This window comes from Gracilinanus agilis, chromosome 6 (assembly GCF_016433145.1).
Source record: "Gracilinanus agilis isolate LMUSP501 chromosome 6, AgileGrace, whole genome shotgun sequence".
Lineage (NCBI taxonomy): Eukaryota > Metazoa > Chordata > Mammalia > Didelphimorphia > Didelphidae > Gracilinanus > Gracilinanus agilis.
This window is the reverse complement of record NC_058135.1, coordinates 62791698-62804581: the sequence shown is the minus strand read 5'-3', so window position 1 is coordinate 62804581 and position 12884 is coordinate 62791698. Positions and strand designations below refer to the sequence as shown.

The 12884-nt window shown below is 34.8% G+C and overlaps 1 protein-coding gene across 1 annotated transcript in view; it reads left to right on the top strand.

Annotated features, from left to right (window-relative positions):
• Nucleotides 1–12884, top strand: part of ZGRF1 (zinc finger GRF-type containing 1) — an 86720-nt gene that overhangs the window by 52102 nt on the left and 21734 nt on the right. The window contains exons 15-21 of the mRNA XM_044681050.1: nt 716–912; nt 1866–2005; nt 2793–2936; nt 3331–3445; nt 6147–6406; nt 7755–7914; nt 8759–8836. Coding sequence (XP_044536985.1) covers nt 716–912; nt 1866–2005; nt 2793–2936; nt 3331–3445; nt 6147–6406; nt 7755–7914; nt 8759–8836 — 1094 coding nt within the window. The remainder of the gene's footprint in view (nt 1–715; nt 913–1865; nt 2006–2792; nt 2937–3330; nt 3446–6146; nt 6407–7754; nt 7915–8758; nt 8837–12884) is intronic.

Below are 12884 nucleotides of genomic sequence, written 5' to 3'. Positions count from 1 at the left end.
GACAGAAGGTAAGGGTTTAAAAAAAAGTATGTTTTTATCAACATTTTTTACATAGCCTATATTTTCCTCCTCCCTACCAGAAAGCCATCCCTATAACAGAATTTTTTAAATTAAAAAAAAAAAGATGATTAAAAAAACTCAGAAAAATGGGTTACTAGATTAAAAATCTGTATATACAGTGTCAGACAAGGAAGGGTTCCTCTACCCCTACCACAGGAGCAGAAGGAGATGTCTTCTCATAAATCTTCTCTAGAACCAATTTTACGCTTTATAATTTCATAGCATTAATTTGTTTCACTTTTGTAAATGTTACACAATTACTACAAGAATGGAAATAGAAGTATGTTCATATTCCTGGCTCTGCTTATTCCACATTTCATCAGTTCATGTTTTGTCTTCCTATGATTCTTTGTATTCATCATGCTTGTCATTTCCTGTACCAGGAATATTTCATTATATTCATGTGCCACAATTTATTCAACCTTTCTTCTAATTACTAGGCATTTACTTCATCCCCAGTTCTTTTGTTAATTAATACTTTTGTTTGAGTGCAATACTCAGAATGAATGAATCTGTCAGAATTCTTGATTTGAATTTGATTAATGGCAGTTTCCAAGAAAAAAAATCATTTTATTTTTCTTCTGTTAGTAATAATATATACCACAGTAGAACAGTATGTTTTATTTTTATTGAATTTTAACTTTTTTCTTCCTAGGGTCGTCTCTTTTATACTTGTGATGCATCAAAAGCCAGCCAATGTAAATTTTTTAAGTGGTTTGAAGAAGTGAGCCCAGCTAATTTGACACAGGCAGAGTCTGTCCCCAGCACGGTATTACACGACATAAAGAGTATTGGAATATACTTGAGATGCCAAAATATACCTCTCTATGAGGAGTGTCAGCTTTTGGTGAGGTGCGTTTTATAAAGACTTTGACAAACGAATAGATCTGCCATCCTGACAGATTGGTCTGAATCTAAACTTGCCTTAATCCAGGCAGACCTGCAGAGGAACAAGAGCTCTTTTGACACACACACATCCCCCACCCCACCCTAGAAGACTGTGATACTAGGAGAGCAGGCAGCAGGGAGATGTACCCTGCCATCGGATGTGAGGGAAATAGAAAGCAAGGCCATAGTGTGAGACCTGAGTGCAATTTCTCATTGTCTGATGGGGGAGAGAATGCAAAGTTTTAATTTTGTTTTGTGCTAAATATTTTCCATACATACATACACACACACATACATGTGTGATTGTACCATTATATGTAGTATTATGTACCTATCCAAAAATTTACATGAAAATCAATTGGGGAAGATTAACTTTACAAAATAATTCACAGCAGGATTCTTTTAATAGCTGGCTTTTCTGTTACATTCAGAATGTAACTAAATTTATGATCAGTCTTTTAGGAATATCTTTATCGCATCAAATGAGGTGAATTTGTAAAGTAATTATATTAATATTTTATAGGCTATAAAGTACTATACTATATAGTATATACTTTAAAATACTTTATATACTAATAAGGTTGTCATAGCACATTATGCTTTTATGCTTTTCAGATCATTTCACATCCATTATTGAAGCAATCTGAGCTAGGTTGAGCTACTCATTTTCCCTATTTTGCAGATAAAGAAACTGAGATTCAGAGAACTTAAGTTTTGAATAAGGCTGTGAATCAGTGACTGGCAGCCCTGGGTCAAGAACCAAGGCCTCCTGGCTCCTAGCCAAATACTTTTACTACTATAGTACTCTCTTAATACTGTCTTAAGATGTTCTGATTTATGCATGCTCAAGTATTTTAAACCTAACTTTGTAATCTTGATCATTTAGATTCGAGGCATATCTTTCTTTCATTTTGCAGAAAAGGATTTGATTTTCAGAATAAGAAATATGACAAATTAAAGAAATTTGCTCATGCAAATCCAGAATTTCACCATGAATCTAAGAGCAAACTTTATCTTAAACTGAGTAGGAGAGAAAGTTCTTCTTTCTATGGCAAAGGTAATTGTTCCAATCCTTTGGGGAAATTGCTTCATTTTAGATGATTTATTACATATATAGTTATATATATATATATATACACATATATATATATCACAAATATAATTTTGATAGTATGGGTTATCTCTGTTAAATGCTTGTAATTAGATTTGATAAAACAGGAGGTCCCACTGAAACTGAACTTTTGAGAAGAGCTCCTGAATCCAAGTTCTTTTTGTAGGTCCCAGTCCTTGAGGACAGAGAAGACTTTGTATTGCTTTGTATCCCTAGCATCTAATATAATTCCTTACACGTTGTACTTAATACATGTTTATTGAGGCTTCCCTCCCCCTGGGCATGGGGTAGAGATGGAGAGTTTACTGACAACAGCCACATTGCCTCCCAGCACCAAATCCTCCTCCCCAGCAACTTGGAGAAGCACAGGAGGAGCCTGCCCATGGTCTTTCACTCTCACCCCTGGTTTTCTCTATCCAGATCTATTAAAGAGAAACTCATCTTTAAAAAAACAAAACCCTTACCTTCTGCCTTAGAATTAATACTAAATATTAGTTCCAAGGCAGAAGAGCAGTAAAGTCTAGATAGTGGGGGTTAAGTGACTTGCCCAGGGTCACACAGCTAGGATGGGTGTGAGGGAAATTTGAACTTAGGACTTCCTATCTCCAGACCTGGTTCTCTATCCATCAAGTCACCTAACTGGCCCAAAATTCAACTTTAATGAACACTGAGAATAAGTCTGATATCATTAATAAGGGAAGATTCCTTTAAATCCCTGCTTATGTTTTTGCAGATGACCTTTGGGTAATTTCAAAAACCCTCGACTTTGAGATGGATACTTTCATTGCTTGTAGTGTTTTTTTTGGACCGTCCTCATACAATGAGGTGGAGCTATTGCCTCTGAAAGGCTATTTCCCTTCAAACTGGCCATCTGACAGTAAGTAGTACTGTATGATACTTCATTTAGTCTAGTTTTTTCAACTTTATTTTTGGTTTTGTTTCCTTTGTTTTAAAAGATAGACAGTGCAAGCACAGCACCTATAATAGGAGAAAGTTTGATGGTGTACCAACTGAATCCTCATAGTACATAAGTGCTCACAATACTCTTTACTCAAAGGATTTTTTTTTAATGGATTGAAATAAAGTCAGTAGATGAAGTTTTCACTTTGTGTGATATTCATTAGAGACATCTGTGAAGTTAGCTTGTTTTTTTCTCTTTTAAAAATTGTTTTCAATTATAAGTAGAAATGATTTTAATTATTGTTTTCTGGCATTTTATGATTTAATAAGTAACTTTATAATAAATGTTCATTTTTGTTATCTGTCTCTAGCGGTGGTTCATGCTTTACTGGTTTGTAATGCTAGCACAGAGCTGACAACTATGAGAAACTTGCAAGAATATTTCAATCCAGCCACTCTACCTATAATACAGCACCTGTTAACAAGGTATATAATTAATTATTGATTCGGTAGCATCCACAAATGATATAGAGAGGAATGTGAAAAAACCACCACCATAGTCCATAAATATTGCTAATAAACTTCAAAGTATCAATTCAAGAAACGTAATTATACTATTAGTTTAAAAATATCATAGATCAATTTGCTTCTCTATTAGGCCATTAAACACAATAGTGACATTATCTGTCTAAATCAAACATTAATTTTCCCAGTATTGCTCATATTAATTTCACTTCTTCTGTATGCATGTCTCAGTACTTGCCTTTTCTGTTTACTGTGAAATTTACTTTTAAACTGAGTATTACAGATGTATTTATAACATGAATCATGTGTCTTAGCTCATACTCACTTATTATAAATAGACTTTATATCTCTATTTCAATTTTTCCAAATGCCACATCTCATTTCTTTCTTATTTAGAAGATGACATCTGAACAAATATATTAAAAGAATATGAAAATAAATATTTTCTACTTTACACTATGTTATAAGGATTTGAGCATATGAGCAGAATCTGCAGAAAAGGAAGCAGAGGCAGGAAAGGTTCTGGAATTTGCAGAAGTGACTGGACTGTCTTGCAGCAGACAGTGGAGCCTTGAGACTTGTCTTGTCTCCTGGGATGGACCTAGTGAGCTTGCCTTCTCTCTTGTGGCTGTCCTTCTTCTACATCTTATCATCATACCTGTTCCTATGTTTATCTTGTTTCCTGCTGACTAAGAGATACATCCACAGAGCTGCTTGAATCATCTAAGGCAGTGATGGGCAAACTACGGCCCGCGGGCCAGATGCAGCTCCTTAAAATGTTCAATCCTGCCGGGAGACATTATTCCTAATCTGATGAATACAATTTACAATACAATGAAACTCCTAAAGAGTTGCCTTAGAAACAGACTGACAGATGAGCATTTCCTTTCCTTTGGCCCCCTCTTGAACAAGTTTGCCCACCACTGATCTAAGGCATCTGTCTGTAAGAACTTCTTGAGCCCTGTTCCTGCTTAGCTTCCAACCTAAATAGTAAGTGAAACACCACGGTAGTAATGGGGTGTTGGTAGGTTCAAGAAACAGTTACTCAGGGCCAGTATCAGAAGATACACAGAGTTTGGGAAGACCAACAGGATATAGTTGATAGGCTAACAAATACAGTCCAGGCAGGGGTAATAAACACAGGGATGGTTTGGTTTATTAAGGTAAGGGAATTTGGATAATCCCCAACGAATCTACAGTTGTTCCCTCAAGGGAAGCCTTCAGAGAGATTTTAGCTACACTGTCCTTTACCTCTCTACCTGAAGTCCCAGTCCCTAATATAAATAAACTCCTCTAACCCAAATCCCCCCTTGGATGGTAATAGAGGTATTTAGGTTGGAAGATAAGCAGGAACAGGTCACAGGGAGAGGTTCACAGACAGATGCCTAGATGATTCAAGCAGCTCTGTGGATGTATCTCTTAGCAGGAAACAGGATACCACAGGAATAGGTATGATGATAAGATGTAGCAGAAGGACAGCCACAGGAAAGAAGGCAAGCTCACTAGGTCCACCCCAGGAGACAAGACAAGACTCAAGGCTCCACTGTCTGTTGGAAGACAATCCAGTCACTTCTGCAAATTCTGCTCATATGCTCAAATCCTTATAACAACTACCTTCTAGTAGGTTTTTTCTAAAGAATATCACCCAGTTTATATGCTTTAAAATATCCAAAGATGTGATGATCATTGTAATTCAATTCAGCAAACATTCATTAAGCAACTACCGTGTATGAGGCACATAATGGATGAAAAGTGAAAGCTTTGAACAGGACACAAGAACTATCTGTAAACATGTGAACTGCAGACATAAAAAGCAATGTTGCTCTTGAGTAACTCTCACTGTCCAGTAAGATCATGGAGAACAATGTATTTGCAGTCTTTCTACATTGTTTCATCAGATCTCGTCTGAGAGGTTTTATCACCAATATCCTTATTATGCATTGAGAATTCAAATATTCTTACCTTTAAAAAAAGTTCACATACTATTAAATATTTCAGATTGTTAAGATTAAAAATGATGAGGGCCGAGATCAAGAGGAAGAATAGTATTTTAATAAAAGCCATGCTGATAGAGATAAACTGACCATGCGCCTGTAAGAAAAACCTATTCCAACCTCCCCTCAGTCATTTACCTTCCCCTCTCCTCGAGCTCAGGTAACTAAAGAGGAAGCTCCAAGTCACTGCCCCTACTTCAAACAGTCCCTCACCTTTAATACCTCATCCAAAACATGAAACCCGTTGGACCACGGGAAATGTAGTTTTAAGGACCCCCACAGGTCCACAGAAGTTTGTCAAACACTATATTGAGGTTCAATCCTTCCAAATAGAACCCCAGGTGATTTTAACTAACACAAGATAAAACATAATAGTACATGATCTAAGAAAGGACCATTTTTATGACCACAGTGAAATCAAAGCAAGTTCCCATAAAACTCATTCCTTTTGGAATGTAACAATCTAAAGAGGGCTGAAACTTATTTTTACTTAAACTCGAGAATATTGATGGATTTTAGAGTCCTGGAAAAAGCAATGCCTCATAGTCATTTTTAAAGTAGTTTCTTCCTTGGGATTTATAGTTTGCCTAATTCCTTTTTAGTAGTTGCTCTAAGTTACTAAAATAAGCTCCTAATTTGCCTAATTTTACTTGCTGGGGTTTTTCTAGGTCTTCCCAAACTGAACACAACAATAACAGAATCAACAAAGGAAAGTTTATTCCACCAGCCTTCAGTAGGAATACTAACAAGAAGCATGAACTATTAAACCTAGAAGCGACACTGCAGCTAGCTAATGAAACAATTCAAACATATAAATTAAACATGGATCAGGCCACAGCTCTTATTCAGATAGCCCAGATGATGGCATCACGTGACAATGGCAGCGACCTACAGGATCCGCCTCCCCTCCCTATCACAATCATACATGGTAAGAGCTGTTCTAGGTCTCTTGCATGGCTAACCGTTCCTGTTTTTGCCATGGATTGGGTTACAATATGCTTTCCCTTTTCTCTATCATCCTGCTCTACCTCTGCTGTCTGCTTTCCACCTTACCAATGTCTCTCCTAAAATGTGTCACTCAGAACTGAACGTAATTCTCCAAATGTGACCTCTGCAAAGAATGGTTTGTTATGGACACTAAACTTCCATAAATGCAGTCTAAGGGGCCAGTCGAGTTTTGGCTGCCATGTCCCCCCATGCTGCAGGCTGAGCTTTCCTAGCAAAAATAACTGAGTCTTTTTCAAACGAGCTGCTCTTAAGTTAGAGCTCACCTATGCTGTATTGTACAGTTATATTCCTGAGCCGAAATGCAGAATTTTGTGCTTATTCTTATGAGGTTTTACCTTGTTATAACATCTAACCTGTTAAGCTCTATTGTAGACTTTGATTTGATCATACAGCTTACTCATCATTCCACTAAACTTTATGTCTTCAAAAAAGGTGATATATATGCTTTCTATGCCTTCATCCACGTTACTGGTAAAATTGTGGAATGATACCTGGCCAAGAACTGAACCAAAGGGAGACCCTGGAGACCCTTCAGGCTGACATCTGTTGTTAGTCAGTGCTGTTGAGGTTAAATCAGTCAATTAATTTCAAATCTAGCAAACAGTAATATAGTTCACATGTAATCCACCCCCAAGAATGTTTTCTTATGTCATTTATAACTTTAAAGCTCCTTTTGAAAACTATTTGTTCATGTTTTTGATCATGTTATCTATTGAGAAATGGCTTTTGCTTATATGTTTGTTTTATTTTCCTGAATGTTTTGGATATTAGGATTTATTGGTTACATGGATGCAGTTTTTTTTTCTCTACCATTTTCTCCTTTTTTTCCTAAAATTCAGGCATGTCACCTCCCCCTACTCAATAAATTCTAATGACTTCCTTTTACTTCTGGCATTTAAAATCCTCCACAGCCTTATTTACACATCATACTCCTTCTCTTACTCTATAATCTAAACAAACTAGACTTATTGCTGTTCCCTCAGATATGAGCTCTCAGTATCCACCCTCATCCTTTTGCACTAACTGTACCCATTTCTAGCTTCAATGACTTTAGCTGTAGGTAAGCCTTTCCCACACCAAGCTATGCTAAGCCAAAATGAATAAACTGTCTTGAGGCCAGAGCTGAATGCTGTTATGGGCAATGGGTCTAATGAAAATAGCAATACTCTATGTTGCTGGACCAAATTCCTTTTCATGTTTCTGGAATTCCTTTATTTAGAATACTCTCTCTTTATCCTCTCTTCTTTCTTTACCTTCCCAAACAACAGGTGTTTTTGGAGCAGGAAAGAGTTATTTGCTGGCAACAGTGATCTTATTCCTTGTTCAGCTCTTTGAAAAGAGTCCACCTCCTATGGGGGTAGAAGCAAGGCCATGGAAAATTTTGATTTCTTCTTCCACCAATGTTGCTGTGGACAGAGTACTTCTTGGGTAATTATAAATGTTTTATTTAAATGATTAGCTATGTAGATAATAGATTACTCTTATATCTGTCTATAAGGGCGTGTGATAGTGAAATATCTAGATTATGCAATTGCTTTATTATAATTTTAAATTAGAAGGATCTAGAAAGGTATATCAAAAATTAAGGATGTATTTTGGACAGGGATCATTTTTCTGAGTGGGTAGTATCCTATTAAAAATTAAAGGAACAATCAGTACATCACATCTGCCAGACGTTTTAGATTGAAGTGTTTTGTAGAGGATAGACTGCTGAACATGGAATAAAATAGAAGACCTGTTTGAAAATAGATAAGCCACTTTTTCATTGTTGGCTTCTTTTTTTGAAAAATGGCAACAATATCTGTAACACTGGTCACAATAGGTGGTGATAAGGATAAAGCACTTTGCTAATCATAAAGCAATATTTGGATGTCACTAAATATTATTTAACCTGCTATATTTCAGTCTCAAATTTGAAAGTTGACTAGGATTGATGAATGTGGTCAGAAGAATTCGTTTAATAGCTGTAAAGTGACATTAGAATCTTGTGACATGTATTTTGACATTATACTTTCTTAAATTAATTTTTTAAACCAGTATCCATTTTGAAGTATTTTGAGTTTATAACTTCTTATCTCTGAGTTCACTCATGGCATTTTAATTATATGTACCTTAAACATAATGTTAATATAGATTAGATTGAGTTTATTCAATATTTTGGTATCATAGAGTGACTTCCTGGGAATGCTTATTTTAATTTTGGAGGGAGACATTTATTTTATATTCTGCTTTCAAAATGAGCAGAATCTTATTTCTCGTTTTCTTTATACAGACTACTCAGTCTTGGATTTGAAAATTTTATCAGAGTTGGGAGTATTAGAAAGATTTCCAAGCCAATTCTACCTTACAGGTAAGAATCTTAAATTCCTAGATTTACGGTATTAATTTATCAACACAATTTACAGAAATATTGCTTTAGTTTTGTGCTTTTTAGAAGCTGAAGGAAGAAAACCATGCTTAAATGGATCTATGATCTGTCATTGAGGCTAATGCACCTTCTGATGGTAGAGATTACAATCCAACCACTTTTCACTCAAGGCAATTCTTATCCATGACCTCCTTAAAAATCCTACAGAGGGGATTTATCCACACAATGCAACTGGGATTCTGCCTCTTTTCTTTTTAAACTCTTACCCTCTACCTTAGAATCCACACTGTTTCCAAGGCAAAAAACCAGTAAGGGCTAGACCGGGGGCGCTAAGTGGCTTGAAGGGTCTTTAGGTCTAGCTCTCAAATCCCTGAGCCACCCCAGCTGGATCCAGTTTGTTGTCCATCTATAGTGTCTGCCATGGGCTATCCATCCAGCTTAATATCATATCTGAGGCAATAGACATTCTAGAAACTCATAGGAAAATCATGTCTATTTAATATGTAAAGATTGAAGAATTTCATATTTTGCATTTGGTGAATTTCACAGTCTCAGTGTTAAAAGAGACCTCAGAAATCGTCTCTACAACTCGAACTTGAACAAGAATCTTAGATGATTTAAAAAATTTTGATTTTAATAACAAATTTCCAAAGTTATATGATCCGTATTGACTCTCTCACTTCTTCCCTCCCCTCTCCTAGAGCTGGCAAGCAATTCAATCTGGGTTATACATGTATTATCATGCAAAACATATTTCCATATTATTCACTTTTGTTAAGTGAATAATCCTATAAAACCAGAACCCCAAAACATATTCCCAAATAAACAAGTGATAAATCATATGCTTTCATCTGCATTTCTACTCCAACAGTTCTTTCTCTGGAGGTAGATAGCATTCTTTCTCATAAGTCCCTCAGAATTGTCCTGGCTCATTGTATTGCTGTTGGTAGCAAAGCCTATTACATTCGATCTTTCCACAGTATTGCTGTTACTGTGTATAATGTTCTCCTGGTGCTTATTTTACTCTACATCAGTTCATGGAAGTCTTTCTGGTTCTTTCTAAAATCATCCTGGTCATCATTCCTTATAGCACAATAGTATTCTATCACCATCACATACACAATTTGTTCAGCCATTCCCCACCTGAGGGATATCCTTTTAGTTTCCTTATCTAATTCTTTGCCAACACAAAAAGAGCCACTATAAATATTTTTTGTGTAAACAGTTATTTTCTCATTTTTTAAAATCTTTTTGGGATATAGACCCAGTAGTGGTATTGATGGATAAAAGGGCATGCATTCTTTTATAACCATTTGGGCATAATTGCCCTCCAGAATGGTTGGACCAATTCACAACTCCACCAGCAATGCATTAGTGTCTCAATTTTGCCACATTCCCTCACATATTTATCATATACCTTTGGTTTGTATTGGCCGATCCATCAAGTGTGAGGTGTTAACTCAAGAGTTTTGATTTGTATTTCTCTAACCAGGAGGGATTTAGAACATTTTTCTTGTGATTATTGATAGCTTTGATTTCTTCATCTAAAAGCTGTCTATTCATATCCTTTGGCCATTTATCAAATGAGGGATGCATTGGATTCTTTTATATTTGAGAATTAAACCTTTAGAGAAATTTGTTATAAAATTTTTCCCCCAGTTTGTTGCTTCCCTTCTCATCTTGGTTGCATTGGTTTTGTTCGCACAAAAACTATTTAATTTAATATAATCAAAATTATTCATTTTACATCTTATAATGTCCTCTCTCTCTTGCTTGGTCTTAAAATTTTCCCTTCTCTATAGCTCTGACAGGTATACTATTCTATGTTCCCCTAATTTACTTATTTTTTATCACTCTTTATGTTTAAATCATATACCCATTTTGACCCTATTTTGGTATAGGGTATGAGATACTGATCTAAACCTAATTTTTGCCATGCCGTTTTCCATTTTTCTCAGCAGTTTTTGTCCAATAGTGAGTTTTTAACCCCAAAGCTGGGATCTTTGGGTTTATGAAACACTAGATTGCTGAGGTCATTTACCCCTAGTCTATTCTATTGATCCACTCTTCTATTTCTTAGCCAGTACCATATTGTTTTGATGATCACTGACCGCTTTGTAGTACAGTTTAAGATCTTTTATTGCTAGGCCACCATCCTTCACATTTTTTTCATTTGTTCCCTTGATATTATTGACCTTTCATTCTTCCAGATGAATTTTATTATTATTTTTTATAACTCTATAAAATACTTTTTTGATAGTTTGATTGGTGTGGCACTGAATAAGTAAATTAATTTAGGTAGGATTGTCATTTTTATTTTATTTTATTAGCTCATCCCACCCATGAGCAATTAATGATTTTCCAATTATTTAGATCTAGCTTTATTTGTGTGGAAAGTGTTTTGTAATTGTGTTCATATAATTCCTGTGTTTGTCTTGGCAAATAGATTCCCAAGTATTTTATATTGTCTAGAGTGATTTTAAATGGAATTACTCTTTCTAACTCTTACTGTGGAGTTTTGTTGGAAATATATAGAAATACTGATGATTTATGTGAGTTTATTTTATATCCTGCAACTTTGCTAAAGTTATTAATTATTTCAACTAGTTTTTAGTTGATATTCTAGGATTCTCTATGTATATCATCATATCATCTGCAAAGAGTGATAGTTTAGTTTCCTTATTGCCTGCTTTAATTCCTTCAATTTCTTTTTTTTTTCTTTATTGCTAAAGCTAGAATTTCTAATATAATATTAAATAATAGTGGTGATATTGGGCATCTTTGCTTCACTCCTGATCTTATTGGGAAGGCTTCTAACTAATTCCCATAGGGGATGATACTTGCAGATGGTTTTAAATAAATACGACTCATTATTTTAAGGAAAGGCCCTTTTATTCCTATGCTTTCTTATGTTTTCAGTAGGAATGGGTGTTGTATTTTGTCAAAGGCATTTTCTGCATCTATTGATAAAATCATGTGATTTCTGTTAGTTTGATTATTGACATGTTCAACTATGCTGATGGTTTTCCTAATATTAAATCAGCCTTGCATTCCTGGCATAAATCCCACCTGCTCAGAGTAAATAATCCTTGTGAAATATTATTGTAGTCTCTTTGCTAGTATTTTATTTAATATTTTTGCATCTATGTTCATTAAGGAGATTGATTTGTAGTTTTCTTTCTCTGGTTTTTTTTTGTCTTCCTGGCTTGGGAATCAGTACCATATTTGTGCCATAAAAAGAATTTTGTAAGACTCCTTCTTTGCTTATTTTGTTAAATAACTTGTGTAGTATTGGGATTAGTTGATCTTTAAATGTTTGTTAGAATTCACTTGTGAATTCATGTGGCCCTCGGGATTTTTTCTTAGGGAATTCCTTGACAGCTTGTTCAATTTCTTTTTCTGAGATGGGATTATTTAAATATTCTATTTTCTCTTTTGTTAATCTAGGCATTTTATATTTTTGTAGATATTGTTATATTCACCCATTTCACCTAAATTTTTATATTTATTGCCAAATAATTAGACAAAGTAACTCTTAATAATTGCCTTAATTTCCTCTTTATTAGAGGTGAGATTGCCCTTTTTGATTTTGATACTAGTAATTTGATTCTCTTCTTTTTTTTAAATCAAATTAACCAGTGCTCTATTTTATTTGTTTTTTCATTGAACCAGCTCCCAGTCTTATTTATTAGTTCAAAGGTTCTTTTACTTTCAATTCTATTAATTTCTCCTTTTGTTTTTAGGATTTTCAATTTATTCTTTAATTGGGGATTTAAAATTTGTTCTTTTTCAAGTTTTTTTAGTTGCATGCCCAATTCATTGATCTTTTTCTCTATTTTATTGATATAAGCACTCAGGGATATAAATTTTCCCCTGAGGGATACAGCTTTCCCATAAATTTTGATGTGTTGTCTCCTCGTTGTCATTCCCTTCAATGAAATATCCAGATATCTATATCAGTGATTGTTTCTATGATTTATTCTTTGACCCACCCATTTTGAAGAATTATTTAGTTTCAAATTAATTTTTG